The following is a 16,062-nucleotide window of genomic DNA, read 5'->3' on the forward strand; positions in this document are numbered from 1 at the left end:
GTAAAGCAGAAAGAGGAGGAGGCCACGGACAGAGGTAAGGACAAAGTATGAGGCAAAAGGGAATGGTGAGAGAAGGAACAAGATAATTCATACAGACAGTAAAAAACCTGAAACGAGTTCCACATAGATGGTTTGGGTTAAAGATAGGTCCCAGACTGGAAAGACTAAAGATCAGTGCATTAAACAACCTGATTTGATGAACTACCTTTAACTGTGGCAATTAAAACTAGCATTCTACCCTGGTGAAGGCAAGGCAGAGAAAAGGGTATATCATTTTCTTAAAAGTATGTTGTTGTTGTTCAGTCGTTAAGTCGTGTCCGACTCTTCGTGACCCCATGGACCATAGCACGCCAGGCCTTCCTGTCCTCCGCTCTCTCCCGGTAAACAATATTGTTCTTTACAGCATCAGACTTTCTTTTCACCACCAGACACATCCACAGCTGAGTGTCCTTTCGGCTTTGGCCCAGCCGCTTCACTCTTTCTGGCACTACTTGGAAATTCCCTCTGCTCTTCCCCAGTAGTATATTGGACACCTTCTGACCTGAGGGGCTCATCTTCCGGCGCCATATCTTTTAGCCTTGTGATAGGTTCCATGGGGTTTTGTTGGCAAGAATACTGGAGTGGGTTGCCATTTCCTTCTCCAGTGGACCACATTTTGTCAGAACTCTTCGCCATGACCTGTCCGTCTTGGGTGACCCTGCACAGCATAGCTTATGGCTTCACTGACTTATGCAAGCCCCTTCGCCACAACAAGGCAGTGATCCATGAAGGGGTCTTGAAAGTATCCTTTACTTAAAAAACAATCAGATCGTACATGGCTATGGGTGCAGGGTGACAATGCTCTTTCAAGTTCCAGGTACCATAAAACAGCCCTTAGGATAATGTTTGAGACACTCTTGGTCAATTGCTCAGCCCTGTCATGTTCTGTCCCCATCTTGTCCTCAAAACCAAGTGTGATCTCACAAGCCTTCCTAAGCATAGTGTTTTTATTTACTTATCAGTTATAGCTGAATACAAGAAAATGTAACCTGGTGCCTTCCAGATGTTTTGGGACTTCAGTCCCCAACCGTCGTAGCTAACATGGCCAATGGCCTGGGGTCATGGGAGTTGTAGTCCAAAACATCTGGAGGGTGCCAAGTTGTCTACCCCTGACGCAATACATTTTGAAGGCTTGGGGCATGTAACGATTTAAAAGCATGACATTTAATTATACTGAAGAACATTTCACTGTATTAAAATATCACTGGAATTCCCCACCTGTCTGCCGCTTAACTCTGAACTCCAAAATTCAGCCCAAACAGATGGATTTTATAATGCTACTGAAAGATGCTCAAGTTTAGACTTGGAAAAACATCTGCGGAGAAGTAGTTCCATCACTGGAATGAACACGACTAATTAGAATAACTAAATCATAGGGACGGATGTTCTCCCCCCACAAATAATCAAGCTTAAAGTAAGATTTATTGTGAAAAGAAAATCATTCTAGTTATAGTTCAACTCAGCGAGGAAAAAAAAACAACCTGCCCAAGAGGCAATTCAGACATAGTTAGGAAGGAAGGGGAGAAGGTTGCAAAATAATAACATATATTTGTACTCGAGCTATTATGCATGTAACTCTCCAGTTAGACTTAAATACAGTTGCAATGCAAGACTATCCAACCTTTTAGATTCTCGGTCATACTCTTCTCCGATCCATATATAGGGCTGAGCAGCTAAGAGAGCAGAAACATCAAGTTCTTGAACATCATGCGTAGAAGCTAAAACGATCTCATTGATGTTGGCCTGCACAGTACAAAAACAAGAGCCGTGGCTTAAGGGTAAGGCCCTACGGCAAGCAAAATGTGAATGGTACTGACAAGTGGTAACTCAAAGGGAGAGGCTGGGCTTTACCTTATTCACCGCAAAGGGAGAGGCTGGGCTTTACCTTATTCACTGCAAAGGGAGAGGCTAGGCTTTACCTTATTCACTGCAAATGCCAGAATCATATCTGACTCTTTGTGTATAATTTTTGCTCTTCCCCCAGGGTAGCCAAGTTCTGCCTCAACCTACAAAACAATAAAATATATATTGTATATAGGTGCATTCACATGTTTACAGTGGTAAGAATGGTCCACAAGATATATAGAGAAGCATGCAAGAGAAGGTTAGTATCTATGGCATTCTTTCGGAAAGTAGCCTTTGGGCTTCAGGTACTCTTCCTGTAGCCAAAAGGTGTATGCTTCGAGACCTAGCACACAAACTGGTGTGCGAGTGAGTGTTCCGAGGTGTTCACGTGGCCGCTATTAGTGGGCTTGTTTGCATGATCGCAGGGTGATTAATAAACCCTGGTGGCTTCTTAACCATCTTGAGCATGCTGGAGCAATTTACATAATTATCCCCGCCAAACGCAGTTTGTTGTGACATCCAAACCTGGTGAGGGTGGGTGGTTGGGGTGGTTAACAAACAACCCAAGAATCCTACAACAGTCCATGGGTTTTAGGCAATGAAAGCTGGTGGCTCTGCTCAGGGTTTCAGTCAGAACCAGTTAGAACTCTGAAGGAGCTATCCAAGGTGCTTCCGCACCTTGGATAGCTCCTTCAGAGTCCTGACTGGTTTTGACTGAAACCTGAAGCAGATTTACCACCCCATTGACATCAGAGCCACCAGCCTCCACTTGTTCTAGGTCGGTTGTTAACCACTCCAACTACCCACCCTCACCAGTTCAGACATCCCAACAAGCCGTGTTTGGCGAGAGTAATTACATAAATCAGGTAGAATGCGACTGGCACGTGCAGGGTGGTTAAGAAGCCAACACGGCTTCTTAACCACCCTGCGACTGTGCGAACCAGGTCACTGTATATCCAATGTTGGTACAGAGATTAAAGAGTCAGCCAGAGCGATTACATAGAGTGCATTATCTCCTTTTTAGCAAAAGAGAGAAAGGAAAGCCAGCCCCGCAGTAGATTCTAAAGTGTGCTGGAAGGTTTGGGAGGCAGGATGCTACCTTGTCTTTGCCATCTTCTGCTACGCTGGTTTTTGTGACCTGCTCCTCATGGTCTTCTACCGACTACACAACACCACACGGTCACAGACACAAAACACATGCACAAACAAATAGAAAAGAAAGGAATGAAAAGGTTCCAAAGTAGTGTTTCAATGGACACCCTGTTACATCAGCTAATGATAACAAATGCATATCTTTTGGGGGGTTGTTGTTAAGGGAGAGGGCTTAAACAAATTCACTTTGAATGCAATGCCACTTGGAGGAAGACGAACACATATGGCATAGTAAATAAAGCAAGGGTGTGGAACCCCAGGCTCAGGGGCCAAATCTGGACCACCTGGTGGGCAAATCCATCCCACTGTTTCCCCTGACGGCCACCCCCCTTTCCCCTGGCCCCACCTCTTTCCTCGATTGTTTGGTGGATTCTCAACTTTTGTGCAGTTTCTTTCCCATTCTGAAAGGGTGAAATGCTTCTCCTGAGGCTTAGTGACTGGCAATAAGACCTTGAAGCTAAAATATTCTGCTGTTTGGGGTATTTTTGGCCTCGCCCCCTTTTGCCTTTGGCCCCACCCACCACTGGAATGTGGCCCTCAAAAGCATCTCCAAAATGGGATTCGGCCCTCGGACTGAAAGAGGTTCCGCACCCCTGAAATAAACCAAAAATAAACACGCACAAACGCCACACTAGCTGGAGATTTTAAGCCGCTAATCAGAAGGCTCGTTGGCTTCATAACAGGGAAAAGAGAGACTCACGTGGAGAATTGTAATGGGGAAACAGGCTGTAGCTTGGTGCAAACACAATGCCACCTGATCGGAAAACCAGAGTTCGACAACAGGGAATATCCTACAGGTTGGCATGCTCCCGCCTATTTTCTCTCCGTTCTTTAGCTTTGGGAGCTAAGGGAATAGCTTTATGTTTGCACCGATATCTTCCGCTAACCGTATTTAGCTTGAACCATAGTTTGAAAAAATGCTTCTGGCTATCAAAAATGTGAGTGCACAGGTATGGCTAACCATAGTTCTCTACCAAACTGGAAGGGAGGCTGGGGAGTGCCCGTGCAGAAGAGACGAGGAAAGGAGAGAAGTGCGCAAGCTCACAGCATGCTCCTGACTGCCAAGCTATGGTCTGGCCATTCAGGCAGAGCTATGTCTGCACAGAGCACATTTCTTTGGAGGGGAGCTTTATGAGCCCCCAGAGCTCTTCTCTGGCTCTAGCCCAGTGAGCTTAGCCAGCATCTGTACTCTTGAACCATGCCAGTTATAAGACCAGTTCAAAGGTACAGAACCACCAAGCCACGTAAGGAGGCCTTCTATTGAGATTGACAAGTACTCCGTTATATGTCTATGTCAGAGTCCTGGCCCAAAGTATAATGCACCACTTGCAACAGGATGAACAGAGCAAGAACATAACCATTCACACGTGCACACCCCACTGAACATTGCTAAGAAGATAAAAACAACTCTGTAGGACCCTAATTCCGTCAGGGATCCTAGTAAAAAAAAATCTTCCCTGGCCTTATTACCAGGCCGCTAGTCTATGTCCCCAGAGAGTCCTGTGCTGCATAACCAACCAAATCCAGGAGACTGGATGCTTCTACTGAGAGTAAGCTCAAGCCTGTCTCTGCCTTTTTCTAACCTGTCAGTGGACAAGAGAGATGCAGTTTCCTCTCTGGCCCACCACTAACGCATAGTGCATCTCACCAAACATTGCAGCTGGCCAGGGACATCCACAGGGAGGGTGCTACAGCTGAAGCAGCAAGCCGAGTGCTGTAGCTGTCCTGGCATTACCTCCCAACCCTTGCAGCCCTCCCTCGCTCCCATCACAACAGCTCCCTGCTGGAAGGCAGAGGCAGGGCTTTCGTAATCTGAGGTTACACACATGCCACATTACATCGCAACTCATATGCGATGCAGCTGACGAAGATAAATAATAGCCACATATTGTTATATGATACGTTTCTCCATATCTACATGAACTCAAGATTCATTTCAAGGGATTTTATAGTTGCGAATGGCCTGCTAGCAACTGGAACACCGTGCCTCAAAGCAACAGGAGCACAAACACTCCTCCGTTGACTTTTACGGAGCTGGATGCTGCCAGCTGTGGCAGATGGAGCCCTGCAAGCACAGGGGCTCCCCCTGCCCCTGCTGAACGTTGGAGGGCCTTGCTGGACCACGTCTGAAGAGCCATACCCAAAGCTCCAGGTGCTTTCATGAGTGGATCACACCAAGATCCAGGTGTGAGCAGGCCTCTTGATTTGACTTCAGTTTGAGGGTCAGCTTGTGTGCAACTGGTCTGACATTCAACTGGTCTAACAGAGAAGCCCCTGTGTAGGGGGAAGCTCTGTGTTCACTGGAGCTCCTGTGCTAGTATCAAGTCAGTCCATACCCAATTGTGGGTATGCATGTTTTACACATGGGCTAATGTCCCGAGAAGCTCAGATCATGCGTATTTAGGAATAATAATTTATGTAAAGATAGCACAGTCTTCACCAACCTGACACCCTCTGGATGTTTCGGACTTCAATTCTTATCACCCCTGACCAGTGGCTTTCCTTTTTGGCTTGATGGGCATTGTAGTCCAAAATATCTAGAGGGCAGTAGGTTGGGAAGACTGAAATAACACAACACACTGCTAAAGCAAACTAAAGATGAAACGAACACCAATCGATATCAAAAGCTGTAACATTTTTTAAAAAGTCAGTTCAAGAGAGAACGGAACTCATAACTTCAATCATGGTGTTTGCAACTTCTTTTGTATACCTCACTTTGCTTTCTCTTCTTGGTGAACGTATAGCGGATGAAAGTATCTTGCAATAAATCTTGTTTCACCAGAAAATGCCACAGTCTCTTAGCTGGCAGCGCTGAATAATCTTTTGATCTATGCGAAGGGGGGGAAAGGGCGTTACTGTAGTCTTCTCTCTTTAACAATGTAAGAAAGGATAAAACTGGAAGAAAATGAAAGAGTGGAATGGAATACGGGATGGAACAAAGAGCCAACAGAGTATGAATGAAATTGCGTGCATGCCACCTTCTAACCTAAGTACCGGTCAACCACTTTTGACCACAAGAATGAATGATCAGAAGTAAATAGACCTATAAATCAGAATCATGCAGGCACGTAGGTTATGTAGAAAGGGTGAGCATTCACAAAAGATCAAAGTTTATATAGTAAGTTTTAAAATTTTGCAGAACACAAGACGCGTCCCCAAAGTGGGACTACAAAGATTCTCCACGAACAAGTAATGTGTTTAATGGACCTTATTCCATTAAAGCCCACATACAAACTAAATGGAAAAAAAATTCTGAAAGAAGCCAAAATTGACCATACACCAGCATATGCCATAAAGTAAATGTAGAATGAAGGCCACAGTCATTTCTATATTTAAGGTTTTATTAACTAGAAGCTGTATGAATTGCTATTACTTGAGGCAGCAACATATAGAACAGTTTCAAATAGGAATTCGATTTTTAAGCTGGTCACGTTCCTTAAAAACACACAAATGTGTTGAGCACATACTAATTAAGGCAGGGGTCCCCAACCATTTTGGGCCTATGGGCGCATTTGGGAATTTGGGGAACTGCTGTGGGCACCACTATAAAATGGCTCCCATGGAGGATGTGGTTAGTCACATCATGGCTGCCATGAAGGCCTGGATAGTCAAAAGAGGTGTGGAGGGAGAGACAGCCAGGCTAGAGGCTGGGAGGGAGGGGAAAATAGCACGGCAAAGGGGTAGAGGGATGAGAAAGAGCGAAGCTAGAAGCTGGGAGCGGGGATAAACAACATGATAAGAAGTGAGTGGGAGAGAAAGAGCGAGGCTAGGGCCTAGGAAGAGAAAGAAAGAAAAGGTTAGGGATGGGGAAGGGAGAGAAATAGCAAGGAAAGAGATTGGGTGCAGAGAAACAGCAAGGTTATGTATAATTACTAGACAGCTGCATTTCTATATACTGACAATTCAAATGTATTCAGTGCTATAGATATATACAAATTCATGCACGCATATTTTAAAAAAAGGATTAAAAAAAAAAACTTTGCAGGTGCCTATGGGCACCACAGTGGGGACCCCTGGATTAAGGAGTTATTGTTTCAGTTATTATAAGTTGTGTGCTCACAGCTTTCTCAAAAATCTTCCCCAGCCTGGTACCCTCCATACGTTTTGGTCTACAGTTCTCATGCCTGACCCTTTGACCATGCTAGCTGGGGCTGATGGGAGTTGTAGTCCAAGTCATTGGGAGGGCACCAGATGACTGTGGAAGTTGTTTACCATTCATCAAAGCTTAGACTAATGATTTCCCTTAAAAAAAACATAACCCCTTTCATACTTGAATGGTGTGTTTTCAGGGTCAACCATCGCTTTTAATCGGGCACCAGATGCTCCAGCTCCCATTGCAGGTTCAAGGAAACAGGTACTGATGTAATTTGGTGGTGGCCCTTCAAACTGGTCCATTCTTTCTTGCAGGATCTGTTCCCAGTTTTCCAAATTTTTAATCACAGCAATACCCAGTGGTGATGTGACTGGAAGTTCTAAAACAGCGATATGAAGGTCAGCAACAATTCACCCCAAATGGTGTGCATCGTATTGTCAACAACGCATTCCCTGCAGCAATGTAATCTTTATGGAAATCTGTATTGTGCTGTGCTTACGTTACTTCTATTGAAGAATGGCAAGTTATAAATATGAGGCAGTTTGTGCATCATCACATCTAACTTTCTGCGGCACACCAAAGCTGCAGTGGCACGTTGGGTCCTGTGTGCTTTCTCAGCCGATGCAAGGCAACGGTGAAGACCAACAAATCTGGTCAGTGTTCCAAATGGACCACGTGTGTGCCTTGGATATGCCCCTAAAGTCTTTGCACCACACAGGGGCTCAAGATCAGAGAAGCACTCTTCTAGAGGAACCCAAAGAACCATACAAACTTGACCAGCAGCTGAAATCATCAGGCACCCACTTGAGGGTGCTTTCACCTGCGGAGGAGAGAACCTTCTCTGTGATTGTGCCCTGATTGTAGGACCCCCTCCCACAGGAGATCCTCCTATTTCCATCTTTATTTTCTTTTAGGCACCTGGCAAAACTACCCTGTTTACTTGAGCTTTTGGTGTTGAATCACGTTTGTTGTTTTGTTTGGATTTTCTACTTGGTTCCACTTTTGGTTTGGCAGACAGGCTTCGGGAACTATTTTAACATGTGGTGGTCTTTTATAATCTGCAACTTAGTACTGTGCTGATGTACTGTCTCTTTCTTTCTCCTTCTTTTTCCTGCTGCTTGAGGCTTTTACTTTGCAATTCTTTTAATTCAGTCTTAATGACTAGTTATTAGGTTCCTTGAGTGCCAGGCATGGGAGAAAGGTGGCATGCAAAAGTAAATAAATCCCATTGAAATCAGTGGGATTTTTTAAAACAACTTGCTTTGGAATCTATTGCAGAAAACTATATTATTATTATTATTATTATTATTATTATTATTATTAAAAATTTAGGCGTCGCTTCCCACCACAAAAAGCCATCTCGAAGTGACTCACACAAATACAGAATTTGTATTATATATAGTAATATAATTATATATAATTAATGTAGGAGACAAAACTCATATAAACCATAATAAGCACAATAATAAAAATAAAAACATAATCTAAAAAACAATAGAAAAATGTTCATCCACAGTACACAACGTTCTCCCCACCCCCTCACAGTGTAGAATGAACGCCACAAAAGCAGGCCCAAAACAACATGGCCATAACTAATGACCAAATGCCTGGAAAAATAAGTACGCCTGTCACCAAAAAGCTGACAGTGTCAGCACCAGGTGAGCTGTCTTGGGGAGCGCATTCCATAAACACAGGGTGATCACAGAAAAGGCCTGTTCCTGAACTCCCCCTCCCTGCTGAGCTTTTCTTGGAGGGGGGATACAGAAAAATGCCTCTGAAGCCAGACCAGGCAAGCTCATACAGGGACAGGAGGTTTTTGAGGTTCTTAGGTCCCAAGCAATGTAGGCCTTTATAGGTTAAATCCACGCACTTTGAATTTGGCCCAGGAATAAACTGGCAACCAGGACTGGACTTCTATGTACACATCGCCTAGCGTAAAAAGTGTAGTTCAACTCACCAGATATTTCTAAACCAGTAATGGGGAAAAAGGTCTTGATATTGTTCAGAGCAAGTTTTACCATTGCCAAATGGATAAGAGCCCAGCTGCAGAAAAGAAGAATTTAAGTTTTATGCAGTGCAGGAAAAACCTCAAATAAATGTATCCAGTGGTTCACACATAGCACCTTCACCCCAACCATGTTTTTAAAGGTAAGAATTGATCAATAAGAATAATAACATGAATAAGATGAATTTGGAGATGTGTGAAAACTAAATGCTTAGATGCTAGCACACTGCATATTAAGATTAGATAATTTATTTGTGAAGTAAGAACTATCAGCCCGATCCTATATATATTTCATGTATAGAACAGATTTTAATGGGACTTTCTCCTAGGGAAGATCACATAGGCTCATAGTCAAAGTTAACTATTTTAGATGTTTTTAAAAATACTGAAGGGACATCTCAGTAATTAAATCGAAAGAAAGCTATATTTTTATTTATTCTTTAAAAAAATTAGTTTTGCCCTCTTTTGGCTCTCACCAGTCTGAGAACTGGACATAAGACTATTGGTGCATGCATGACATGTAATTATAAACCCTTTTGCCATCTCCTGTATGTTTCAAGGATCGTTTACTGTCTGATCGTCTGGATGCTTACTCAGAAGTTCCACTGTGTTAAATGGGCTTACTTCCAGGTTAATTGCACTATTAAGTACATTTACTAGGAAGTAAGTATGTACTGTTAGACTTAATGGAACTTACTGTTGTATAAACATTCTCAGGAACCGAGTGACAGAATGAATTGCAGCCCCAAGACTAAGACTATGGCATAAGATGGCCTGAAGCCACAGGGTGCAGCAAACTTGCTGAAGCTAAGCAAGCTTGAGTATGGTCAGTGTCTGGATGGAAGACCACCAGGGAACCCCAAGTAACACCATCTTGAATTCCATGACAGAAGAAAGGTGGGTAATGAAAGTACTTAAATAAATGTTGATTAATTTAAAATCTAGATTAGGAGAGGACCCAAAGGATCTTTGCTTCCATCAGAACAGAAGCTGAACTTCCCACGTGCATCTCGGCAGTTTTAGCTCTGTAATTGTTGGTCCGCTACCTGTACGAGTTGGCATCCTTGTGCTCCAGGATCTGCATATCAGATAGGAAAGCATCCTCATCCTCATCTTCACTATGGATGCTTTCATCAGAATCATATATCACACCACTGTCTGAAAAAGGAAGGAATGGCTGTAAAGAGAGGACAAAATTAGATATCAAAATAGGCTTTTCCACCAATTGCCATGTCACTTTTTTAACCCAGGTTACTGAATTATTTTATTTATTTATTTATTGCATTTATACCCCGCCTTTTTCCCTCTTGCAAGGAACCCAAGGCAGCTTACATTATCCTCCTCCTCCTCCATTTTATCCTCACAACAACAACCCTGTGAGGTGGGTTGGGCTGAGAGTGTGTGACTGGCTCAAAGTCACCCAGTGAGCTTCCATGGCCGAGTGGGGACTAGAACCCGGATCTCCCAGCTCCTAGTCCAACACTCTTGCCACTACACAGCTGCAGGGAAATGGCATCCTAGTGCAGGAGTCTCTGGCTGCAATCCTGCATTTGGAAGGTTCCCGCTAGGACCATCCCCTCCATCAACAGCTGCTTCTCTAGTTACAAGGTCCTGGGTTAAGCAGGAAGCCTGCTTCGTCTAACTGGCAGCAATGGCAATGATTCCAAGTCAGAGGGATGCTCTGCCTTGGATTCCTGCACTGAGCAAGGGGTTGGACCCGATGGTCTTATAGGCCCCTTCCAACCCTACTGTTCTATGCTTCTATGACCCCAGAAGGGGGAAGGGAATCCATGACTCCCACAGCCTGCTCATGACCACAGAACTGCGCCATCAGCAGAATTACATCTACAGAAGGCTGCTCTAGCAAAGCTCAGGAGAGACGTGCAGCAAGAGACACGAGTTGCTTCAAGACAACCATCCATGTATCCTGTCGCTTGCAGATTACAGAATAAAGCCACAGGAAACTTGTGGCTGCCTGTATCCCATCTCCTGTGAATACAGAGCATAGGAAGCTGCCTTACACTGAGTCAGTCCCTTGGACCATCTAGCCAGTCATTGTCAATACTGACTGGCAGCGGCTCTCCAGGGTTGCAGGCAGTGGTTTTTCCAGCCTTATCAGGAGATGCTGAGGACTGAACCTGGGACTTTCTGCATGTACAACAGGTGCTCTACCCCTGAGCCAGAACCCCTTTGCATTCTGCCTTCCACTTAAGGATTTATCCTTAAGAGCATCCTCCAGGACTCTACCCCAGCTGGGTAGATAGGTGACAGCTAGGGATAGGGCCTTTTCAGTGGTGGCACACTAACTGTGGAATATCCTCCCCAGAAATATGTGTCTGGCACCTACCCTTCTAACTTTCTGGTACCAAGTCAAAATTCTGTCTTATTTTTCTAGGCAGAGCATCCAGTGGATAATGGCTGTTGTTGTCATCTTATTGCTGCTGCAATGTCTTTTACTGGATTGTGTGGTTGGAAGGATTTTAGTTTGTTCTTAATATTGTCAATGACTGGTTGTGTAAGCCATCTGGTTAGCTCTAACTGGCAACAGGACCATGCACTCCAGAAAGGGGAGCAGGGAAGGAAAGCATTGCTTAGGATGCAATCCTATGCATGCTTAGACAGAAAGTCCTATAAAAGTCCCACAGCTCCCAGCATTCCCCAGCCAGCCATGCACACCTAAGGGGGTGTGTGCTTTCCTTCCAGCTGCAGAGCAAACCATTTTTAAAACCAAGGGGACTTAAAACACACACACACACACCCGTGATAAGGGCCCCAAGGTCTGCTATTTTTTTCCTTCTTCTTCTAAGTCAAAAATCCCACTGGGCTGGACTAATGCAGCGCTTGAGATTCTGCCCATGACCAGAAATTTAAGAAGCCCAAATATTGCCAAATGAGGTACTATAGAATATAATCCCCATTATATTTTGGTTTTAACCTTTTCAAGAAGGAAGACATTGAATCTGAAATGCTGACTTATTTTAAAGCAGGGATGGAGAATGTGTGTCCGTCCAGATGTTGCTGGATTCCAACTCCTATTAGCCCCGGCCAGCATGACCAGTGGTCAGGGTGACGTCCAACAACATCTGGAAGGGGACACATTCCCCGTCCATGTATCACAAAATAAAGTTGGGCCTATTTAGGATACACAAAGTAACCTACCTTTGCGACAAAATAGTCCAACATGCTGAGTTCCGGGGGGATAAACTTTTCTTTGTAGGATGGTCTTTCCGTAGGCACAGGTGGAGGGACAACACTGTCTTTCACTGGTCTCCCCGGGACCAACATCCTCATGTTGAATCTACGGCGATGCTTATCCATTTCTTCTGAAGGAACTGGAGGTGCTGAACGCAGAGAGAGTTTAAACAGCTCTAACTAGAGCTACGAATTGGCACTTTTAACAGCTATATGGACCTCTGGGTGTACATTTCAATCTTATACACACACACACACACACAGTGCAAGAATAAGGTTCTTAGAATGAACACATGCTACAACTATTTGGTGCTACACCTAAAATCCATTCCTTTGAAAAAAAGATAACTGTAACCTTCAGCCAGACTCTACACAAGTAGAAAAGTTGCATTGTATGTGACAGTACTGAATGGTAATAGACTGATACAATGTAGCCTTTCAAGAATGCTTATAATATTACAAAGCCACTTCAGTACTTGTTAAATATGATCAACATGAACATAAAACTGGATTTTTCCTTCCTAAAAATATGTTTGGCTAGGGAGCAACTGAAGGTTACTTACTTTTGTAACTAATGTGCTCAGATTTAGAAGTACAGATCTTCTCTGAAACACGAGTGGGGCTGGGATTTAGACAGTCAAAATATAGTCGACAGGCAGACTTGTTTAATATCGATCAAATACTGTCAAATACCAGTCAAGCATTTTCAAAAGTCTCGTTGTTGTTGTTTTTAAAGTAGCAAAGAGGCTTTCATCCTCAAGAGGTTTCACATTTACTCTCATTGTGACTAAATAAAGTCTGGGAAACAATAAGGATCTTTTATTGGTCTGAAATTCTTAATTATACTCAAATGTTAACGTGTGAGTGGGGTATTTTTCTGCTAGGCTTTTAAAATCCTGTTATAAAATAGTTAAAAGATGGCTAGAAAGAAATTACTACAGCAACTACAAAAGACGAAAGTCAGTTTCTAAATGCAGTTTGGTGGGCAGCAAAACCAATTCCTTAGGACTCTGGTCTTGTCCTTTGCAGGAGTTTTATCAACCGGATTGCATGTCCCCTTGGAAGCAATCATGGGCAATTGTGACCTCTGTCACTGTAATGTTTGCTTGAGGTAATTAAATCCTGTATTCCTGTTCAGAGATTCCTGAGGTTAGAGAAGAAGGTCAATAACTAAGACTTATTATGCTATTGTCCATAAGGCTTCATGGCACATCTGACAATATTTGCCCATGGTGATATAACGAGCTATCGCTCATCTGGTCAAACTGATGGACTTCCCCTCCCTAAACACAAGTAACCTCTGACTACAGTGCACATCTTTACAGACCTTCATTAACGTCCTTCTTATCATCAGAAACTGGATCAGCTACTAGATTTAGGGCGCAATCCTATGCATGTTTAGACAGAGAAAAGGCCTACAACTCCCAGCATTCCACCCTTTATTTTCATTACAAGGGAAGAAAGGATTGCGGAAATCAGGAGGGAAGGAGGCAGATGGAAATTAGCTCTGAAACCAACTATTTTTTAGAATATAATTCCAGGAAAGTGGAATTCCCCCTTTCCTTTTTCTTGTCAGAATTAACTATGGTGTAACTATGGCATCACCCCTGATTCCAACCAGAACTGACTTAAATTAGGGTTTGCAAACCAGCATCAAACCCCATTTTAAACTCTGGTTAAAAGCTAACCCTGGTTAGCATCACCACAGACTTAATGGTACACCACAGTTAATGCTCACAATCCTGTGTCCTGGCTCTAATCTCTTAACCACAGCTAAACAGTTGATAGCATTACATCTTCACTGGGCCTGTTGTTTAAGCTATCCAAGTTCAGACAAAGAGCTCCTTCACACGGAGCTTTGATCCTGCTATTGAGATTACTCACTCAGGGACATTTGCGGGTCCTTTTCATGACGTTGTTAACCTCCAGGGCACATCCAGAGGTATTTTCTGGTTCATCTCAAAAAGATCCGGAACGAATGAACTATCTTTTAAACTCAGAATGTTATGTGATTAAAACAGCTACTAGATGGTGCTGTTTCACTGAGTTCTATGGAACCTTAAAAATTAAAAGCTTCCCCTCTCAGCAATCATGTGGTTGCTGTCTGGGAGCCTGCAGTAAGGCTCCAGAATGGGAAAGGCTCCTGGAGAAAGGCTCCATTTCTGGAGAAAGGCTCCAGAATGGGAGGACCGAGGGGTCTTTATTTAGTGTAAAGGCAGCCATAGTCATATCCAGGCGGAGGAGCCTGAAAACAAGCAGCCCAGATGGAATACATGTCAGAAAAGCATCATATCAACACATTATTTCAGGGATGTGGCACCTCAGGACCAGCGATGAAATCCAGCCCTTCAGGGGTCCCCAGAAGGCCTGGCCCCTTTCTGCAACCTTTGAAAACTTGGTGGTTTCCCAGCTCTTGTGCCGTTTTTTCCCCATTCTCAAAGTTGAAATGTCTCTTCTAATGTTTAGCTACCAGCGGTAAGGAGCCCAAAATAGGCTAGTGTTTGGGTCCTGCCCCTTTTGGCTTTGGCACCGCCCACTACTGGAATGTGCCCCCTGAAAGCTTATTGGAAATGGAATTTGGCCCTCAGGTGGAAAATGGTTTTTTACCCTTGCTTTACTTAAACTTTTGCAATGTTTAGAAACTTGCCGGGAATTTATTTAGTACTAAGACAGAACTATGCCGCTTGAAAAGTGTTTGACATGAGGCTTTGGTTGGAGTAGGACCCATATTGAATACAGATGTCTGGTCCGTATATTATTTGAAAGAAGGCATGTGACCTTCTTGTGTGTCTTACTTAATAGGTGTGCTTTTAAAAATATGTATTTATAGTTTTTTGGGAAAAAAGAAAGAAATTGCAGAGAATAAGTAACAAATCACCATTGAACCAAAAATTATAACAAATTCAACATCTCGATTATAACAAACGCACCATCTCCTCATTTGAAGATTGCCTCTATTATGACTAATCCACATTCAAATCCCCAATCATAAAGAAAAGACAAAGCAACAGATAAAGGAGAATACTATCATCTAAAAACAAAAAGCCATGCCACATCCAGTTTTGGAAAATAAAACACACAGCAATCAGCACACGAGTTTCTCACCATCCCTCTGGCACTGATGCTTTATGTCACAGCCAGCAGCAATTTCTTTGCTATTTGATAAAGCAATGTGGTGTGATGACTGTGGATTTTTAAAGGGCGCTACATTTTCTGTGTTGGTGGTTAAGCACTGTAGTTTATCTGAATTGAACAGATTAGGAGATTGATTACTTTACTGTCTGCAACAGCTTGGGTTCAGAAGCAGTAAATAAATTGGAATGGAATAGGTTTGTTGTTGAATAGGATATGAAACAGGAAAATTTGTATCAAGCACTGAAGAAAACTCTATGCCAAAAAAAAATAAAAATGTATCTTAAAATGTAAGTGAAGCAAATCTGGATATATAGTATTATTTTGCATAATTTGTTCTGCTTCTGTCAGTGGCAAGGAAGGGGAAGGACCTGGTTTGCATGTAATGACAATGCAGTATGAGTTGAGTAAGGATTGTTGAATCCTGGGTTGTCGTTACAGGCAAACTTGGAACTAGGGGTTAACTAGGGGTTGTTAACCACAAACAACCCAGGAACAGAACCCATGGTTTGTTGTTGGGTTGTGAACCCTTGAGTTGTTTTAACTCTGGGTTGTCATTACATATGAACCCAGAACTATGCGTTGTTCATGGGTTGCTTTGGCA

General features: G+C 43.3%; 1 protein-coding gene across 5 annotated transcripts in view; it reads right to left on the reverse strand.

The window, feature by feature from the left end:
- DMXL2 (Dmx like 2) overlaps nucleotides 1-16,062 on the reverse strand; it is a 123,924-nt gene that overhangs the window by 17,644 nt on the left and 90,218 nt on the right. For 3 of the 5 annotated variants that reach the window (XR_014785352.1, XM_084817101.1, XM_084817104.1), the window contains exons 29-36: nucleotides 12,294-12,475; nucleotides 10,181-10,311; nucleotides 9,087-9,172; nucleotides 7,307-7,508; nucleotides 5,747-5,864; nucleotides 2,984-3,046; nucleotides 1,959-2,045; nucleotides 1,661-1,782 (exon numbers count right to left, since the gene is read on the reverse strand). Coding sequence is in view for 4 of the 5 variants with exons in the window: in XM_084817101.1 (XP_084673227.1) it covers nucleotides 1,661-1,782; nucleotides 1,959-2,045; nucleotides 2,984-3,046; nucleotides 5,747-5,864; nucleotides 7,307-7,508; nucleotides 9,087-9,172; nucleotides 10,181-10,311; nucleotides 12,294-12,475 (991 nt within the window). In the remaining variant the exon portion in view is untranslated. The remainder of the gene's footprint in view (nucleotides 1-1,660; nucleotides 1,783-1,958; nucleotides 2,046-2,983; nucleotides 3,047-5,746; nucleotides 5,865-7,306; nucleotides 7,509-9,086; nucleotides 9,173-10,180; nucleotides 10,312-12,293; nucleotides 12,476-16,062) is intronic. The other 2 variants (XM_084817103.1, XM_084817102.1) reach the window with 1 other exon arrangement.

This window comes from Heloderma suspectum, chromosome 11, assembly GCF_057233095.1.
Source record: "Heloderma suspectum isolate Gila_16-S chromosome 11, 16-S_ref, whole genome shotgun sequence".
In the NCBI taxonomy this organism is placed as follows: Eukaryota; Metazoa; Chordata; class Lepidosauria; order Squamata; family Helodermatidae; genus Heloderma; species Heloderma suspectum.